We start from the raw sequence: 21,412 nt of genomic DNA, 5'->3' as shown, positions 1-21,412 counted from the left end.
AAAGAAAAAAAAACAGCCCACAATTCTCAATACAGAGAACCTAGACAACAAAAAGGACCCTAAGAGAGACATACATGGATCTACATAAGAAGGAGAAAAAGACTAAATTGGGAGAATGAGGGTCTTGGAAGAGGGTAGAAGGGGAGAGGGGGAGAAGGGAGAGGAGCAGAGAAAAATGTATAACTCAATAAAAAAGGAAAAAGCAAACAGTGAAAATAAGGTTTTGAATACTGTGCTATAACATGAGTCTTTTTTTTAAACTTACACATGAGTTAAATAGACATCCTTAAGGACCACAAGGGAAACATAACAAAACACTATGACCAAGGCAACTTACACAAGAAAGCATTTAATTTGGGGCTCACAATTCCAGAGGATTGGAATACATAACCATCATGGGTAGGGGAGCATGGCATCAGACAGTCAGACATTCATGGAGCTGGAGCAGTAGTTAAGAACTTACATCTTGAGACACTACTTAAAGACACTAGGAATTGCTGCAAGCTTTTGAATCCTCAAAGCTCATCCCCAGAGACAAACCTCCTCCAACAAGGCCTCACCTCCTAAGCCTTCCCAGAATAGTTCCACCAACTGCCAACAAAGCATTCAAATACATGAGCCTACAGAGTTCATTCTCATACAAACCAGCACTCACACAGATACGGATTGTAATATGCATTTTATAATAAATAATAGATAAACCCTAATTAATTTGTGAACAGTATTGCGAATTTAGATATTAAGAAGACTTGCCTTTAAATAATTCTAACAGCCAGGTGTGGTGATACAGGCCTTTAACCTCAGCACTTGGCGGGGGGGGTATGGATTTCTGTGAATTTGAATGTGGTCAGGTCTACAGAGAAAATTCCAGGACAGCCAGGAGTATACCGTGAGATAGTGTCTCAAATGTAAATCATTCTAATAAATAATAAATCACAAAAGATTTTATGTTTCACATTTGAGTTTCATTATAATGATAAATACTTGACCCCAGAAAATAAATTATTTACTTAAGTTCAACACATATTGGCAACTAAAAGGAAGTAACTTCCTATACCTGTAACAAATGTTAAACACCACAGTAAGATTCTAAGCACATTCCTCTCTATCCTTGAATATGTCCTTCAGCAAACATTCCTGGTGCACCCAGTCAGACCGCCTCCTCAGCTAGCAAGCTTGCTAAAGCTTCAGAGTGACCTAACTATCCAAAATGGAAGTACCTGGTATGTTAAGAATTACAACTTCTCCAAATCTCAGAAGTCAGTGAATATCCTCCTCCACTCCTCCAGCAGGCACAGAAAGTCAAAGGAACATCTAAGTCTCTCAGCATGAAGCTGTGGGTGCAGGGTGGTAAGAACATGCATAAGTAGAGTTAAATTGCCAGGGGAGGCAGGGAGATACAAATCTTAATGCAGATTGAGAAGCTTTTTGTCCTCTAATTTTGAAACAGAACCTTTCCTCAATCTCCACTGGTTTTTCCTATGTCGTCGTTACCACCTCAGTGTCTTTCTCTCTTCTTTGACAAGTTCTTTCTCCTTATTACAACATCATGAATAGGTAATTGGTAGGTAATTCATCTAGGTAATTGTTCAGTGAGTGCAATCCAAGGAGAGAGAAGAAACACTGCTGTCCATGTAAGAACGAATGGGGTTAAGGAGATGCGACGGGCTGCCAACACTAGCATCAGATGATACACAGTGTTTGCTACAGCATTTTGCTTCTCTTGGTTCCAACCAGATCAACTCTGAGAGTGTGTTGTAGTAAGCCTGTGGAGACACGAGTTTGCCCAGTCTTTGGTAAAGTAGCATGCTTGATCTCCTAAATGGCTATCATTTCAATTACCCAGAGCCTTTTCTACAAAGCTATCCTACGGGCTCTCCTGTGGCTACACACTAGGTCACACTTAACATATCCTCACAGCGACATAACTGTCATGTGCACAGCAGCAAAGAAGACACACCCTCAAGTGAACATCAGACTCTGGCCTTTTAAGAAAAAGTAATTCAGTAGCACCCACGCCCCACAATTCGCCCTCCATGAGTGCCAAGAAGCACTGATGTCTTTCTTCTTTCTTAGTCTGCTGAAAAGACCGGAACAAACTTGAGAAGTCAAAAGCAGACTGTAAAGGCTAATAAGATGTTTTTCAAAGTGTGTGAAGTAGAGTATACCCTATGTATTTGCAAATTTTGAAAGTCATAGAGGAAACTCAATGGAGAGGAAGATTCCAAAAGCAACAGGCAGACAATGGCATCTATAATGCCAGAGACTTAACCCCCCAGCCCCAGATGGAAAATACTACCGAGGGAGATGCAACTGAACAGAATCCTTCTGTCAGCTGACATGGCCAATTTCTGCCTTGTTTGACTTCTGTTTCTTACAGATGCTGGGATCCTTCCTTAGAGAAAAGAAAACCCTGAAGGAATCTGGTGCATTCTAAGCTCCTTCAATTCTCTATTTTATTTTTCTTTCAATACTTACACATAGCAAGAGATGTAGGCTCTGAAGACGGGGAGGGAGTGGGGCTCAGATCCACCCTAATTTCTCAACATAGCATAGGGCATCATCTCTAATTTTCAGGATTTCTTTGAGAATTGTAGACAGAGGGGAAAATGTATGTGGCACTTACAGAAGTAGGCAATTAGTAAACAGCAGCAGTTACTACCAGTTCACTACTAGAACATCTCAGAAGCCTTACCCTTTCTGGGGAGTGGATGGGGGTGGTGGATGGGAGTGGAGGAAGGGTGGAGCAAGAGGAGGAGCGGGAGTGGGAGAGGGGATAGCTATGTAAAATGAGAAAAGATTATATTTAAAAAATTCTTAATAAAAAATAGATAATGAACATGAAGATAGTTTTCAAAATGTCTTAGTAGATCTTGGCTTTGACAGGTGTGGTGGTATACACCTATAACCCTGGCTCTACAGAGGCTGAGGCAGAACCACATGAGCTTGAGGAAAGCTTGGGCTATACATGAAGACCCTATCTCAAAATAAAAGGCATGACAATAATAGTAGTAATGCTAGTAATTGTAACAAAATAAGTTTTTTTGAAATTGTCTGGGGTTCATCACACATTCCTGAAAAATAATGATTCTATCAAGTTCTCTGAAATGAAGAGTTTTGGGGTTATTTTGTCTAAGAGACGTGCAGTGGAAGCCATTTTCCAAAGCACTTCGAAAACAGTCTCTGAGCAGTTGATTATAATTTTAGCTTTGTAAACCTAATTTTCCCCTCATCCTGGCATTCATACACCTCATTTTTGAACATTTCAAGGAATATAGGCACCGGTAAACAACGAAGTGAAGCATCCATGATGAGGTTCCCAATGGGATCCAGACTACAGATCCAGAGCTCCTGGAGATCCAGAGCTAAGGAGACTTGTGAAGTATGATCAGAGTGGGAAGACAGATGGCGTGTGAGTTCCTGGATCCAAAATACAAACTGAATTTAAAATAGGAGGGAAGAAATGATCTCCTCCTCTTCTTCTGAAACATTTGATAATGTCTGACAGGGAAGAACAGCTGGATTTCCTGAGATAGTGCAGGAGGTGCCAATTATAAGCATGGAAGTTTGGTGGTAGTGGAAATAGTTTAGTGTTTCTCATATGTGTGTGTGTGTGTGTCTGTGCATGTATATATATGTATATACACATATATCATATAAATAGACACACATATATGTATACATGTGTGTGCAATATATTATATATTATAGATATCTAATTGATAAAGGAGACTATTAGCTACACAGAATGGATTCAAGCTAACCGGTAAAGGAATTACCCTGAAACAGAGCTCATTGGAAATGCCTGTCCTCTGGGGATCACCTCTTCTTTGGTTTAAATGCAGACAATTTAAAAACAGTGTGCACCTACCTCACTGTGAACTGATGTGTGCATGGGGGTGGGTGGTTGAAACTAAGCTCTTTTAGCGTGGATTTTCTTCTTAGAAGATTTAGATTTGCATATAGCGTGGCAAGAAAACAGAAACACACAGTACTTGTGCATTACCTATCCACACACTGAAACACTGAATTTCAGCACATCTGAAGAGCAGTGGCTGGGAGGCCTACAGGTAATCCGAAAGGATTGCTTCTACAGGTGTGTGGGTGGAAACCCTCTGCTGCTCTTCTTCCCACAGAACAGGGGAGTCAATCACATTTTAATGTAAAACTAAAAATGATTCCCTTCTTTGAAAAACCCTTGGGGGGTTTAGAAAAATCAATGCAATATTTATTTAAAGCAGCGCTGAATGAAGCAGCCAAATCTTAAGTCAGTCACCATGACTAAGAAAGCCAGTTTGCTAGAACTCCCTCCATTGCCCCAGGTCCTTCAGTGGCAGGACAAGGGTCACCTTCCTTCTGTTTCAGTGCATGTTTTACCGTGACGGGTGCATGTGACAGCCAAAGGGCTTTGACAGTTCAGCGAATATTGCGACAATATATAGAATTTTAGATACAGAACTGTCATCACGTTCAATATGCAGAAAGTCATGGGTCATCTTCCGAAGACACTGTCAACATCTGTTGCAATTTATGTAATGTAGGCAACCTATGACCATTTTGCGGGGAGGGCCACTTTCCATTTGGGGAAGCAGATGACAACTGCATGGAGCTTTTCACCAGAAGGTCATCATTCAAGATTGGATTTCTAAAGAAGCAACAAAAGAATTTCTATCCAGCTATGATATTGGCCCTCCCTGCGAATGCCTCTCTGTAAAATCTGAATTGCTAAAATGGCCATGCCCCACATCAATTCGCTGAAAAAGAAAATGATTTATAGGAAGACTTATGACCTAACTGCAAAATTACTAGAGAAAAAGAGAGAGTGGGAAAGAGATGCAGCCACCTGCTCCTAACACAATAATCATGACCCCAAAAAGCTGGAGAGAAATCCAAATGACCACATGGGGAGATGCAGACTAAATGTGCCTGTATATCACATTCTTTCTAGGCGAGAGACGAACTCCCCCACCAAATGCAAAACACACAGCCAACACTTCAGTGAGTCCACAAACTGATGAAATGAAAATTTTGTTGACTCAAATGTTTTGGTGGTAAACTGAACATGACATTACTTGATTCCCTAGTACATAATAGGTAAACCCGAACCATCTTTCAACCTGGAGGAGTGCCCTGAGGGGCTTCTTCACATGGACACTGATATTAATTAAGGCTTTGGCTCAGTAGTATAGTACTTAGCTAGCTTGGATGAGGCTTTTAGCTCCATCTCCAGCCATGCAAGTAAATAAATAAATAGATGAACAGATCAATAAATGTGAGGCCATATTTATTAAATATATAAATACATTAAGCTGACACATTTACTTATGTTAATATTGTTCAAAGTACAAGGCTCATTTTCTGGCGTGTATTCTTCTATTTAACAGGTTTGTTCTGGAAGTATCTAGGAACTAGATGAGCTACACCATCTAGTTGTAAAAGAAAATTTGTATATTTATTTTAACATGGGGGCCTTATTTCACATCGTGGAGACTGACCCTGTGTCACAAGTGATTCCACTGTGCTGTTAACAGTGCACTCTTCCCTGCCCAAAGGTCTCCAGGGGCTGCTACCTTGACTCTCTCCTCTATCTGCTTAGCACTGCAGATTCCCAACAACCACCTTGCTCTATACCTGAGGCCTTTCATGTCAGCCTATCATAGTATGTCCATCACACTTTGTTGTTTCCATAGAATGGAAACCTTTCCTTATGCCCATCCCTTGTGCCTGCTCTGATCCCACATTGGTATGCTCTATTAGTCAGTGCGGAAAAGCACAGACACTCTTTTTTTGTGAAACCCTCTATATGCCCATGGGGCCCCCCACCGCAGGGCACAGAAGCCACTGTCATCATAGAACGGCATTGGTGGCCTCGGCATTCCTTCACCTGCTCCCAGGAATACACTTCTCATCCTCCAGTAAATGACACAGACACAGAATTCAGAAAGTCACCGGAGCCCCATCAACAAGGGGGCAGACGGCATTCAACACTCAAAACTCTTCCTCAAAACTGCCTTCCAGATAGTTAAGCAAGTGAAGGCACTTGCCACCAACCTGGGCAACCTGAGATTGATCCTTGGGACAAACATGGTAGCAAAGGAGAACTGATTCCCACTTGTCCTCTGACCTACACACACACACACACACACACACACACACACACACACTAAAATAAATACATAAATAAATGTCAATTTTTAGAAGATTGCCTTCTAAAGAAAAGATTGTGATCGCTCCTTGTTACAGGGGAAAGGCGCACTTCTACTTTCTTGCACTCTGTAAAGTACAAGAACGCCACTGATACCATATTCCCAATACCCTGATGAACACCTCTACCCAAACAAGAAACTCCAACTCTTCATGTCTGGGATGCGTAGACTTGGGGTGATAAGTACACAAATCCATTTAAAAGGTATTGTTGGTATTTAAAATAATGCACTTAAAATATCAAATAAAATTTTAAATTCCAAAATAGAATGAAAACTTCTGTTAATTTTCAAAGTCAAATAGACAAGTTCAAATTTCAGTCTACCATACTACTTGAAACAATTGCCTCTGTCTCCCAAAGCTCCTGTCTAGGTTGTATATTTAGCTCACAACTTGGTACATATCTATGCAATGAAAGAAAAACTAGGAAAATAAGTCATAAGTGATATGCAACATGAATCACGCACTAATTCTTGACAACTGATTTGTGTTATTTGTGCTCAGATTTGCTTTAGACTTTCAGTGCAATCATCGTACCTCTGCTAATTCAGAAGTGATACAAAGTCATCTGGTATAGAGTCAGATCCTCGCAGAGAGTCTGAAAACTCAGCTACACTTTAGAACGATCATCAGTCTGGTTCATCTAACGATGCAGATGGCCAGGTCACTCTCTTTTCCAAAGGAACATCTTCAGAGGCTTTCCTCAACCATCTGACCTAATGTAGCGCCCTTTCAGTGCCTCTATCAGTAGCTCAGTAGTGTTTATTTCCCATAAACAACTACATAATTTGCAGGTGAACAGTTGCTGTTCTCTTTTTCATTTGAACCTACAGGAGAGACAGACAATAATCTCGTGTTTTGTCTACTCGCACACCTGCCCTCCACTGCCATGCAGTAAAACCCTTTGAATTGAAGTTGACTTCATAATGTTTTCTAATCAACAGAATGCATTCTCCAGTCACCTCTAGCACTCTGAGTAATTCAGATCTTAGAGCTCTCAGAATCCAGTCCTCTTTTATGTATTAAAAAGCACCTGTGACTCATTGTCTTTCCAAGATACCTTTGGAGTACAAGTGTGGGATGGAGCCAGGGATAGATTTTCATCTTCCTGTATCCCTATCTAGGTGGCTTTCCAAACCAAGCTGTCATTTCCTCTAACCTTGCTCTCTTGTTCCTATAGGATGTGGAAACCCTGTTGAACACACGGGGAAATCCAGCTCTCTGCTTCTTTTCACAGAAACTACCCTTCCTGTTGTAATTCTGCCAAATATAATGGAGAAGTGACCCAAGACACTGAACCCTGTGATGGAAGTTGACCTGTTCTATCATGCAGAGGAGAGAGGAGACTCCACTATAATCCAGTCCTATTCCTTAGTGACCTGGAAGCCCAGCTATGCTGCCAACGCAGTAAACACAGATTCTGTGTAGTCATGACAACGGGTTTTAACCTGGAAGGAATGTTTTCTGTTCTGGTCCCATCACACATCTACAATATGAATGAGTGTGATGAACAGCACCTATACATACTTTTCTCAAAGAACTTCCACTTCTGGTTTAGGAAAGTCTTTTTCTAGAGAGGCTGAATATTGGACACTCAAGCCAGTGTCTTCTTGTTTGAGGTACATGATCTCCCATTGTGCTATTACAGTGGTTCTCACCTTCCTAATGCTGCTACCCTTTCATTTGGTTCCTTGTGTCGTGGTGACACCCATCCATAAAATTATTTTGTTGCCATTGCATAAATGTATTTTCCACTCTTATGAGTTGTGATGTGAACATTTGTGTTTTCTGATGGTCTTAGGTGATCCCTATGAAAGGGTCATTTGGTTCCCAAAAGGGGTCACAACCCACAGGCTGAGAACCAGTGTGCTAAAGTAGAGGTTCTTGACTGTTGGAAAACACATTTCTGATGGTCTTAGGAACTGAGACACTGCTCAGTAGAGAAAGTACAGTTGTGAAGTTGCAATGAAAAAAATTTATGTCTAGGGGTTCCTATAACAATCGGAAATTGTCAGGAGCCATTTCCCCCCTAAAAATCATTACAGGAACCATCACCCTAGGGAGTCTGCAGAGAACCCCACACCCATAATTATGTTCTATTGAGAAAACCTGCCCTTCACCCAATTAACTGTTAATCTGTTAGCGGAACCCGCCTCACATTCCAGCTATCCAGGGAACCAGGTGTGGCAACTTGTGACTTCTTGGCCTACCTGTCCGAATGTAACCTGAATCACGTGATCTGGAACACGCGGCAAGAATCCAGTTTCCCTGCCCCTCAAAGTCCTCATCCCGGGCCTATATAAACTGTAACCCATCCCTAATATACGGAGGCTTTGACAAATCTGCTTGGCCTCCTTCTTCTGTCTTAGCTCATTCCCTTCCAGGTAGCGCCCCTCCGAGACCCTGGAATAACTGATTGCAGGGTGGGTTACAAACCCCTAGACTGAGTAACCCACCCAACGCAATCCACAGGAAATATGTGTTTTCTGATGGTCGTGACCCATAGATTGAGAACCACTGGCCTAAAGGTTAGGTTTAAACTCAAATGACCAAGAAAAGAAATATATATGTATATTTTATATATGTATGTGTGTATGCACATATATACATGCATACACACAAATAGGAGAATGAGATAAAATCAAACCTAAACATAAAAATAAACTGAGCTACCAGGTACCACGTAAACTAAGCTCCCAAGTCCAAAGGAATACTTCCTCTTTTAAAAAACAAAGGGGCCTCATCATCTCCCTAACCTCTTGGAACATCTGATTTGTTTGTCTTCCAGCAAGCTGTCCCCTACGACCCACAGCTTCCTAGCTTGAATTCACAGTTCACACTTCACATCCACAGGTTCCATGGACAGATGAATGGGTCATGCCCCAACACACTGATTCATCATCTCTGCGCAAGAACATTTCTATTTCCTTCAAGTTAGCCGTTATTACCCCGTCTATCTAGTCTTTTGCTCTTGACTGTGGAGAGATAGAGGGCCAGGCCCTTGGTTTAAGTCTGCATTGGACCCCACTTTCCATGGACAGTTAAGACTGTCTTTTGCCTAGACATAACAGTGCCTATTGCTTCCGTAGACATGTTTGTTGTGCTCAAGTTTTTTTTTCATCAATTTTCAACTAACACAGGAAAACACATATTGTATACATTCAAGGGATACTTGTGATGTTTCTCTGCACATGTGCACTGGGCTGAACTTTTAGATTAAGCAAGATGACAGTGCATCACACACTGCAAATCCAGAGACGGGCTCATCTCATTAACTTTCAAAGTTTGGAAGAGTCAAACATGAAATAAGCCTTAGTAGATTATACTGCAATATGTTTTTTTTTTAAAAATCTGTCCAAATATACATCTAAAGCAATGATGGGAGGTAGAACATTTTTTATTTATTATCCCCAAAGGATGCCCTCTTTGGCTTCCAAAACTTGGTGACAAAAACAGAAGCGCATGTAGATAACTTCGGTCACAGGGACTCAAGCCTCTGCAGAGTCCCCTTGGTTAGACATTCCCAGTAGTCACAAAACTGTCACGTGTCAGTGTGCATTGTCAGCAACTGCACAGCTCAAGGAGAGATATTTGTAAGCAATCAAAAATGAAGCAGTGTGCAAGTTGGGCATGGTGACACACACCTACATTCCCAGAATTTAGGAAGTATAGGCAGGAAGATCAAGAGTTCAAGGTCAACATAACAGGTGAGTTCAACATCATCCCAAGCTAAATAATGAGCTCTAGGCCATTGTGGGCTGCATAAAATCCAATCTCAAGAAAACAAAAAACAAAACAAAACTGAACCAAAATTTTTTTAAAGAGATTTGTGCTCAATAGTTTATAGTAAAAATCAGCAACGTTCTTGCCTCTGGAAGAGTTTTTATTAATTAATAAGTATATAAATTCTACACAGCATGTAATTTAATATTCCCTAACACTTTGTTTCCCACTCTAATCACACAGAATTAGCACATCAGTTTTAAGTGTCCTGATTATTCAAAAGAAAGCCTCATATTTCATTTGAGGCACTACTACAGGGAGAATTCAGACTAGAAAAAAAATAAGTTATTTCTAATTTAAGTAGACATATTTATATAGTCCTTTTAAAAATGGACATGATAGGCCGGGCGATGGTAGCGCACGCCTTTAATCCCAGCACTCGGGAGGCAGAGGCAGGCAGATCTCTGTGAGTTCGAAACCAGCCTGGTCTACAGAACTAGTGCCAGGACAGGCTCCAAAGCCACAAAGAAACCATGTCTCGAAAGAAAAAAAAAAAGGACATGATATTGAACACATTTAAAGGAGATTCATTTTGTGAAGAAAGTCTCCTTGTTTTGCACTGAGGTGTTGCTTTAGCGACACCAGCCAGACACACAACAGATGTTAGCTAAGTGCTCAGAAACAAATCTAGCTGTAGCCGGGGCTCTGGTTTGAGCAATAAGGCAGCAGCAGGTGACTGTGCTTGAGCACAGACACAGGTAAATCGCAGCACACTCATTTCTGCCAGTGCAGAAACTGGATGCTGCGGGAATAAAGTAACCATCAGTTCTACCGAAAATGGGAGCAAAGGACTTGATGACACCTTGCTTGACAAATACCAGCACCTTCACAGGGCTGCCTGCCATTTTCTCAGGAATGGAAACTAACATTTGTGCCCATATGAGCTATCGACTAATGCAGAACGAAACCAACGTTGAGACGTTTTAAATACAAAACTGAAACCAGTAAGTTGGGCATGCTAATTGTTGTTGCTCTAAAATGTGTCTCAATTACCTTTATTCTATTGTTTTTATTATTTTTAATAAATTGTTATAATATTTTAAAAGTTGAACATTTTTTTTTTGTTTGCTGATAGGCACAAAGCCACGCTAAGTAATGCTCAGACAACTTAATTTCTAAACAGAGCACAGCGCAGTTCTCCGTCTCATGCAGCGGGACATGCACGTACCTGCGCCAGCTTCCTTTTCCTCCTCCTCAATGCTGTTTCTGATGCTGTCGTACTCCTCATCGATCGTCTGATTGCCGCGCATCTGAGACAAGATTCTGCGGGCCTTCTGAGTCTGTCCTTTCTGAATGAGCCACCGAGGGCTTTCGGGCAAAAAGAGAAATCCAAGAAACTGTATAACAGCTGGAATTGCTGCAAGCCCCAACATGTACCTGCAATAAGAAACACGCAGACACTGTGAAATTGTTCTGAGAGCGCTGCGTACACATTCGCTGTGGAGCCCAGCAGTCCTCAGCATACATTTACCACGGGGACTAACAGCACCGAGTGCTCACTCCTTCTACAAGGAATGTAAATAAATGATATATGGACTTCCCAGAGTCTCACAGCACTGAGTCCACACTCACCAGAGAATCTCAAAGGGTTGAGCCCATATATAAACACTGTACTGAGTACATATATACCAGACCTTTTCTTTGGGGCCACCAACTACCTCCCAAATCATAACATGGAGACTATTAGTTATGAACGCTCAATCTTGTTTAGGTTTGTTTCTGCTACCTCTCTTAACTTAAATTAACCTAGTCCTCTTTATTTACCTCTTGCCTTGGGACTTTTTACCTTCTTTCTGTATATCTTACTTTCACTGCTTCTCAAGAAGCTGGTGGCTGCTGCCTGGCTTCTTGCCCCCATCATGTTCCTCTCATTCTTCCTGTTCTCCTATTTCATTCTTCTCAAGCCTAGATTTCTTCTCCTGTTCATTCTCTCTCTACAGGCCAGTCCTGTCTATCCTCTTTCCTACCTAGCTATTGGTCACTCAGCTCTTCATCAGACCAATCAGGTGCCTTAGGCAGGCAAGGTGAAACAAATGCAACACGTCTTTACGTTATTAAACACACATCCTTCCATGGTTAAACAAAGGCAGCATAAACAAATGTAACATACATTTACACAGTTTAATATTCTGTTGCTGCATAAACAAAGGGAACACATTGTAGCCTAGTTAAAACAATATTCCACAACATACATATTTACACAATAGTATAATAGAATTGAATACACACTCACTAGAGTCTAACAGAACTGGACACACACTGACATGAGTCTAACAGTATTAAATCCTCTTTCACCATGGAGCCTAACAGTACTGGTGTATACTCACTTACCACAGAGTCCAAAACACGTTGTGTACTGCTCAGAGTCTGCTATAACCAAGCACACACTCATCATAGTCTAAAAATCCTGAGTGTGTACTCCTTGGATTCTAACAGCACTGTGTACACACTCACCATGGAGCCTAAGAGCACAGAGGGCACGTTCTTTCACCAGAGGGCCTAAAATCACTCCCAAGATTCTAACAGAACTGTGTGCACATCATAGAATCTAACAACACTGTATGCATAGTCATTCATCAAAGTCTAAAAACAGTGACCCCCCCAACGTCTAACAGCACTAAGTGCACACTTGCCAGAGTCTAACAGCTCTGAGTGCACACTCACTCACCAGTATAAAAAGATGATACATTCTTCACAGCCTATAGGACTGAGTGCACACTCCCCAGACTCTAACAGCAGGGCACACTTACCTCTAAGCCTCAGAGCACTGTGTCCACACTCATTCCAGAGTCTAACAGCAATAACTGCACACACTTACTTAGCAGAGCCTATAATCATTGTGTGAGCACTTTCTAGACCAATGGTTCTCAACCTTCCTAATGCTGTGACCCTTTAATACAGTTCCTCATGTGTGGTGAGCCCAAACCATAAAATTATTTTCATTGCTACATTGTAACTGTGATTTTGCTACTGTTATGAACCATAATGTAAATATTTTGGACTTAGAGGTGTGCCAAAGGGGCGGCAACCCTAGGTTGAAGATTGCTACTCTAGAGTCTAGCAGCACTAAGTACACACAAACCACAAAGTCCAACAGCTCTGAGTATATACTCATTACAGAATTTGGTGTTTGTGTGGGACACAGCAATATGTACCAATTAATCAGATTTTATTCACTGAAACAGAAATGTTATTTTATGCTGTACTGAAATTGAAAATGAAAAAATCTAATAATTTCTTTCATTATAATTTTGCAGTGATAGACGAATGCCATAATTTATATTTTCACATTCTAAATCAAACAAATCATGCAAAGCACCACGATAGCCCACCATATGTATGTGTAATGCGAATATACACCACAGAACGATGGTTTCCAATACTTCTGTGTCTCCTGCCGATACAAATTCCATGCATTATTCCAAGGCAGGTAAAAATGGAGCTGCTGTGGTCTGGGTAAGTGTCTCCTAAAAGCTCANTCCCTTCCAGGTAGCGCCCCTCCGAGACCCTGGAATAACTGATTGCAGGGTGGGTTACAAACCCCTAGACTGAGTAACCCACCCAACGCAATCCACAGGAAATATGTGTTTTCTGATGGTCGTGACCCATAGATTGAGAACCACTGGCCTAAAGGTTAGGTTTAAACTCAAATGACCAAGAAAAGAAATATATATGTATATTTTATATATGTATGTGTGTATGCACATATATACATGCATACACACAAATAGGAGAATGAGATAAAATCAAACCTAAACATAAAAATAAACTGAGCTACCAGGTACCACGTAAACTAAGCTCCCAAGTCCAAAGGAATACTTCCTCTTTTAAAAAACAAAGGGGCCTCATCATCTCTCTAACCTCTTGGAACATCTGATTTGTTTGTCTTCCAGCAAGCTGTCCCCTACGACCCACAGCTTCCTAGCTTGAATTCACAGTTCACACTTCACATCCACAGGTTCCATGGACAGATGAATGGGTCATGCCCCAACACACTGATTCATCATCTCTGCGCAAGTACATTTCTATTTCCTTCAAGTTAGCCGTTATTACCCCGTCTATCTAGTCTTTTGCTCTTGACTGTGGAGAGATAGAGGGCCAGGCCCTTGGTTTAAGTCTGCATTGGACCCCACTTTCCATGGACAGTTAAGACTGTCTTTTGCCTAGACATAACAGTGCCTATTGCTTCCGTAGACATGTTTGTTGTGCTCAAGTTTTTTTTTTTTCATCAATTTTCAACTAACACAGGAAAACACATATTGTATACATTCAAGGGATACTTGTGATGTTTCTCTGCACATGTGCACTGGGCTGAACTTTTAGATTAAGCAAGATGACAGTGCATCACACACTGCAAATCCAGAGACGGGCTCATCTCATTAACTTTCAAAGTTTGGAAGAGTCAAACATGAAATAAGCCTTAGTAGATTATACTGCAATATGTTTTTTTTTTTTAAATCTGTCCAAATATACATCTAAAGCAATGATGGGAGGTAGAACATTTTTTATTTATTATCCCCAAAGGATGCCCTCTTTGGCTTCCAAAACTTGGTGACAAAAACAGAAGCGCATGTAGATAACTTCGGTCACAGGGACTCAAGCCTCTGCAGAGTCCCCTTGGTTAGACATTCCCAGTAGTCACAAAACTGTCACGTGTCAGTGTGCATTGTCAGCAACTGCACAGCTCAAGGAGAGATATTTGTAAGCAATCAAAAATGAAGCAGTGTGCAAGTTGGGCATGGTGACACACACCTACATTCCCAGAATTTAGGAAGTATAGGCAGGAAGATCAAGAGTTCAAGGTCAACATAACAGGTGAGTTCAACATCATCCCAAGCTAAATAATGAGCTCTAGGCCATTGTGGGCTGCATAAAATCCAATCTCAAGAAAACAAAAAACAAAACAAAACTGAACCAAAATTTTTTTAAAGAGATTTGTGCTCAATAGTTTATAGTAAAAATCAGCAACGTTCTTGCCTCTGGAAGAGTTTTTATTAATTAATAAGTATATAAATTCTACACAGCATGTAATTTAATATTCCCTAACACTTTGTTTCCCACTCTAATCACACAGAATTAGCACATCAGTTTTAAGTGTCCTGATTATTCAAAAGAAAGCCTCATATTTCATTTGAGGCACTACTACAGGGAGAATTCAGACTAGAAAAAAAATAAGTTATTTCTAATTTAAGTAGACATATTTATATAGTCCTTTTAAAAATGGACATGATAGGCCGGGCGATGGTAGCGCACGCCTTTAATCCCAGCACTCGGGAGGCAGAGGCAGGCAGATCTCTGTGAGTTCGAAACCAGCCTGGTCTACAGAACTAGTGCCAGGACAGGCTCCAAAGCCACAAAGAAACCATGTCTCGAAAGAAAAAAAAAAAAGGACATGATATTGAACACATTTAAAGGAGATTCATTTTGTGAAGAAAGTCTCCTTGTTTTGCACTGAGGTGTTGCTTTAGCGACACCAGCCAGACACACAACAGATGTTAGCTAAGTGCTCAGAAACAAATCTAGCTGTAGCCGGGTCTCTGGTTTGAGCAATAAGGCAGCAGCAGGTGACTGTGCTTGAGCACAGACACAGGTAAATCGCAGCACACTCATTTCTGCCAGTGCAGAAACTGGATGCTGCGGGAATAAAGTAACCATCAGTTCTACCGAAAATGGGAGCAAAGGACTTGATGACACCTTGCTTGACAAATACCAGCACCTTCACAGGGCTGCCTGCCATTTTCTCAGGAATGGAAACTAACATTTGTGCCCATATGAGCTATCGACTAATGCAGAACGAAACCAACGTTGAGACGTTTTAAATACAAAACTGAAACCAGTAAGTTGGGCATGCTAATTGTTGTTGCTCTAAAATGTGTCTCAATTACCTTTATTCTATTGTTTTTATTATTTTTAATAAATTGTTATAATATTTTAAAAGTTGAACATTTTTTTTTTGTTTGCTGATAGGCACAAAGCCACGCTAAGTAATGCTCAGACAACTTAATTTCTAAACAGAGCACAGCGCAGTTCTCCGTCTCATGCAGCGGGACATGCACGTACCTGCGCCAGCTTCCTTTTCCTCCTCCTCTATGCTGTTTCTGATGCTGTCGTACTCCTCATCGATCGTCTGATTGCCGCGCATCTGAGACAAGATTCTGCGGGCCTTCTGAGTCTGTCCTTTCTGAATGAGCCACCGAGGGCTTTCGGGCAAAAAGAGAAATCCAAGAAACTGTATAACAGCTGGAATTGCTGCAAGCCCCAACATGTACCTGCAATAAGAAACACGCAGACACTGTGAAATTGTTCTGAGAGCGCTGCGTACACATTCGCTGTGGAGCCCAGCAGTCCTCAGCATACATTTACCACGGGGACTAACAGCACCGAGTGCTCACTCCTTCTACAAGGAATGTAAATAAATGATATATGGACTTCCCAGAGTCTCACAGCACTGAGTCCACACTCACCAGAGAATCTCAAAGGGTTGAGCCCATATATAAACACTGTACTGAGTACATATATACCAGACCTTTTCTGTGTCTCCTGCCGATACAAATTCCATGCATTATTCCAAGGCAGGTAAAAATGGAGCTGCTGTGGTCTGGGTAAGTGTCTCCTAAAAGCTCAGTGCTGATGGCTTCTTTGCAGGCTATGTTGCTATTGGGAGAGGACTATCCTCTAAGAAGTGGGGTATGGTGGAGGGAATTTCGTTGACTGGGGAAGTCTCGCAAAGGGTTTATTTGAACCACAGACCTTTCCTCTCTTCTTTGGCCTCCTAGCACCCATGAGGTGATCAAGTCTCTTCACCCTGAACTGCCACCATGATGTCCTACCTTGACACAAAATCCCTGAACCCAAATAGACCTTTCCTCCTGAAGAGTGGAATATCTAGGGTCTGCTGTTGTCACAAGGGCAGAGAGCTAACATGGGACTCAGAGTTATCTAATATAATGCAAACTTTTCATGAGACTAAGTACCCGCAATTGCTTCTTCTGTGTTGTGTTAAGTTTTTGTTTTGTTCTGCTTTATTGTCTGAATATGGTCCTGCTATATGTAGCCTTGATTGGCTTACAACTTGTAGTCTCCCTCCCTCTCACAATTTAGGTATGCTCCTCCACCTCATCTCTGTCATCTTAATTTTCACACTCGCTCCCTAGCTGATTACTCCATGAAGCACCTTGAACAGAGATGGCATCTTGTAAGTATGCTATGAACTGAAAGGACAACAGCTATGCACCGACCCCCTTGTGTGGTTACACAGAAGGCAACTCTCTTTAGACGCATGTGGCAGTATTTCAGGTAGCAAGTCTTCTAGACCATTTAGCATTGCAAACTTCCTTGCCCAGTACCCTTCCTGAACAAACCACTGTCACTCTAGATACGATCAGATCCTCTCTCTTCAAGCAAGGGTCTTCAAGGGAGATCAACTCAGAAAACATAAAATATTTGTTTGGTTACTTCTTAAGATGTTAATGTATATGATGAAATTTCTCATTTAAATGAGCATTTTATTGCTGTGAATGAATAGGAGTTATAGCTTTTCTTAAAGAATTTAGAGGAACTATTGGGCCAGAGGAGTAGTTCAGAGCTCTTGACCAGTAAGGTCCCAGGTTCAATTCCTCAGCATCAAAAACAACTAATAAGCAATAATAAAAATAATACTATATACTATCAATTACTAAAATGTGCAGACTTTTTTACCTTCTAGTATATATTAAATATATTGGGTTAATGATTAAATAAGATTCACCCTGTAGATGAAAACTTTCCTATTTCACTTTCTGTCCTTTGAATGATTAAAGACATGCAAAAGTAAAAACAGAACTTGTATCCTTTTCAGATGCAAAAAATGTACACACAACTCTCTGTACTTTGGTACTTGCTATTAAACCCCAGAGCATAATGTTTTTATAAACTTAAAAGAAACAAAAGAGAAGAGAAGAAAGATAATAAAAAGAAAAATTCAAACTTAATATTAACCCATGCATAAGTCAGCTCTGGAAGCCAGAATGGACCCAGAGTCCTTTGCACCAGGACAGCCTAAGAACCTAGGTATAAAACTCTTTAAGCCTGTATAGCAGGAGGAGAGAAATGTGCACCCTCTGTTAGTCTTTCTCTTTGCAAAGACTAGTCCAGAAAGCTAAAAATACTGTACACACTAATATTGGATACTTCCTTTCTAAAAGTAAAATAAGAGGGAGTTTTTTAGTCTATTTTAATTACCCTTGCTGATTAAATATATTCTAAAAGAAGAATATCCACAGCTTTGTAGAAACCCACTGCACAGGGTGGGTGCGTAGCTAAGATATATAAACAGCAAGAACAGACTTGATTCTATTTCATACTATGGTTCTATTCAGTGCTACCCTAAACATGTAGGTCAGCAGCTGGTTGTGCTCAGAAGGCAGAGAAGTTCTGGAGGCGTGGCTGGAGGACCTTGTCCCTTCCTCAGGCAAATAGGTTAGGTCCTAGAAGCCTTTGAAAGAGCTGCTTCCTGTCTCTTTCTCATTTGCCAAGAGGCCAGCGTCCGTACCTGTCACGTCACTACATGACTCCAACCATCCCTTTCTGTCTCATTCCATGCCAGAAAGGAATGGCCAGGTGATCATGATCTGAGATCTCCAAACCCATTTCTCCTTTTAAGTGAATTAGCTCAAGCATTTCGTTAGCAAAACTGGAGGCTGGTTAACATAATTCAGGTGCACTAACCACAAGACTCCCCTGGTCAAGTTACTATCTGTGCACACAGGGCCATGTCCTGTTACCTCGCACTGCTGAGAGAAGTATGTGATAAGCAGTTCCTCATTCACTTAGCAAAGTGGATGCTTAGCCAGAGTATTTCCCCGCCTTGGGGTGCCTAACCTTGTGAGCAATCAATCCCACATAAATCTATTATAGTCATACCCCCTCCTAATCTCCACCGGGGATACCTATCCAATATCTTTCTCTGTGATAAAATTATTCTTCTGAAGATACATATACTGGCGAGTAGGGAGGATTGCTGCTATGCTGATGAAAAAGTCAACCTAAGATGAAGCAGAGAGCCACACACTCAGCTAAGTTGTATTAAAGGGTGTCCATCTTTCAAATCCACAGAAATTAGGAATCAGATGAGTGACAAGAAGTCCTATGATAAAAACTAAGCTAGGTAACCCCTAGTGACCAGGCTACCTCATTAGCATAAACTACAGCAAGGGTTCTGGATCCAGGATTCACGTGTGAATCCCCCAGGGGGCAGTTTAAATACACCAGTGGCTAAGCCCCACCTTTCCCCGGGATTGTGATTAATTGGTCTGGGCTCTGAGCCCAGAGAATTCTATTTCATTAAAAGCTCTCCCAGTGGTGCTAATGTGCAGTTGAGGCCAAGAACCACAGATCTAAACATTTTAAAATCCCAGCGGTAAAAATGAACAACAAACACCCGCGATCTCAAGGAAAAACCATTTATCTTTAGGAGGTGAAGAGGTACCACAGGCTGATAAGAGAGAAACTGGCTGACTCTAGAAAAAGAAAACGGGAGAACTGATGAGTTTTGAAACTTCAAAATACCCTTTTAAGATAGCTTTTAAAATACACCAACCTAGATGTTAGCGGGACCACCACCACCTGCACACCAGGAAATGAAGTCTGGAGTAAGACCCTTCAGGAGGATGCGATACTTCCAGATGTTGTCAGCCCAAGTAGAACAACCCCTTCTCACTCAGAGTAAACTTACTTCTCAGTACCAAAGGATTGATTCTCTGAGAATCCTACATCCTTCGCTGCTGGGCCCCAGCTGCCTCACCGGGATCAGATGTGCCACAGTTGTGACCATCCTACAGGCCCTTCACCAAACTACACCATCGCTTCAAGGGCATCACACTGCTCCTACCTGTGCAACTCCAGAATCTTCTGACAGGAGGCCATTTAAGGCACAGGATTCTGCAGTCCACAGTACTAGGCCATGAAGTAGGCCATGGTGGGTTCATGAACATGATTCATAGCCTTTGTCTTTCCCAAATACACGAAAATCTACTTGAATGTCCATGCGCAGCTGGCTCACAGAACACTGTACAACAGCAATAGGAGCTAACAAAGGACACCAGCTATGTGCCGAGCACTGTTCAAAAGACTCCAAGATACAGGACACCTACCATCTTCATAACAATCCCAGGACTGCCACTACCAACGTCACTTTACAGATGCGAATATACAGGAGACCCACCATTTTCATAGCAATCCTAGGACTGCCATGACTAACCTCACTTTCCAGATCTGAAACCCCAAGGAGAACCATAGCTAGGAAGGGGTAAAAGATACAAATGAAATCCAGGCAGTCTGGCCCCTAGATGGACTTACTATGAGCCAACCTATAATAAATTTTCATTAATCACTTAGTAATTAGTCATGCTGAACTCATTAAAAAAATTGCATTCATTTACTTCAACTTCAGGTTTCAAGAATTCCAAGGATTTTTTTCGAAAGCAGGTTTCACTCACACCTATGCACCTAAAACCCTGCAGCAAGGACAGAAAGTGGAGAGCGGCGAGCACTCTGAATTACCATCCTCTGCGCACTGTGTGACAGTGTCCCCCATCGGGCTGGGTAACTGCAAGCCAGCAGGAACAGAGCAGCTAGCCACAAACGAGACCACATTATTCTATCAGCACCCCTCTGGACTAAACTGGAAGCTCCCGAGGGATCACCATAGCACGGACAGCCACCTGTTCAAGAAGCTTTGTTTCTTTGACACAGGGTCTCTCTTGGCAGCTCAAGCAGGCCTCAAATTGGCAATCTCCTGCTTCAGCCTCCAGAAATGTCCCTTTAAATTACATAGGAAACGATAGAAATAACAACAATTTTTTTTCCTGAAAAAAAAAAATCATTGGGAGAAAAAGTTACACAGGACAGACATGATAGATCAAAAGCTGTTTTTAATTTGTATTTTATTTTGCAACCTGAGTCTAGTGAAATTCTCCCCCAGCCTCAGCCTTTTAGAGAGAATTGCACACAGAGCTACATTGTACGTTCACAATCTAATTCTCTTCCTCCTTTCCTCTTTTGTCTTTCCACCGCTCAAATTATGTGGAAGAATGGTTGTGATCACTTGCAATAGAACTCCATACTATATACGTACATACATATTGTTAAGTCAGGAGTGTAACCCCAGCCCCTGGCATCCATTCCAGCTCCCTGGCCTGGGAGTTGCATTGGTCTGAACTCCAAATCCCAGCATGCCGCATCCTGACCCCTCCTTGAGGGAGGGTCAGGACCACTCCCACAGGGTATCTGAACACGTGGTTCCAGGTTTGCATGTGCTCCCCACTTTCCTGTCTCCCCCGCCAAACACTCAGCCACCTGAGAGCGATGTAGTTAATAAAACAATGGGCATTTTAATTTGGTTTAATCTGATCTAACTGGATTTCTTTGCACTGGCAGAGTGGCTCAG

The 21,412-nt window shown here is 41.6% G+C and overlaps 1 protein-coding gene across 1 annotated transcript in view; it reads right to left on the bottom strand.

The window, feature by feature from the left end:
- Window positions 1–21,412, bottom strand: part of Slc2a13 (solute carrier family 2 member 13) — a 303,202-nt gene that overhangs the window by 210,373 nt on the left and 71,417 nt on the right. Inside the window, 1 exon segment of the mRNA XM_050130973.1 lies at window positions 16,048–16,256. Coding sequence (XP_049986930.1) covers window positions 16,048–16,256 — 209 coding nt within the window.

This window comes from Alexandromys fortis, unplaced genomic scaffold (genome assembly GCF_014885135.2).
Source record: "Alexandromys fortis isolate MF-2015 unplaced genomic scaffold, M_Fortis_MF-2015_v1.1 scaffold_28, whole genome shotgun sequence".
NCBI lineage: Eukaryota > Metazoa > Chordata > Mammalia > Rodentia > Cricetidae > Alexandromys > Alexandromys fortis.
Note: the sequence above shows the minus strand (reverse complement) of the source record. Positions and strands in the feature narration are given on the sequence as shown.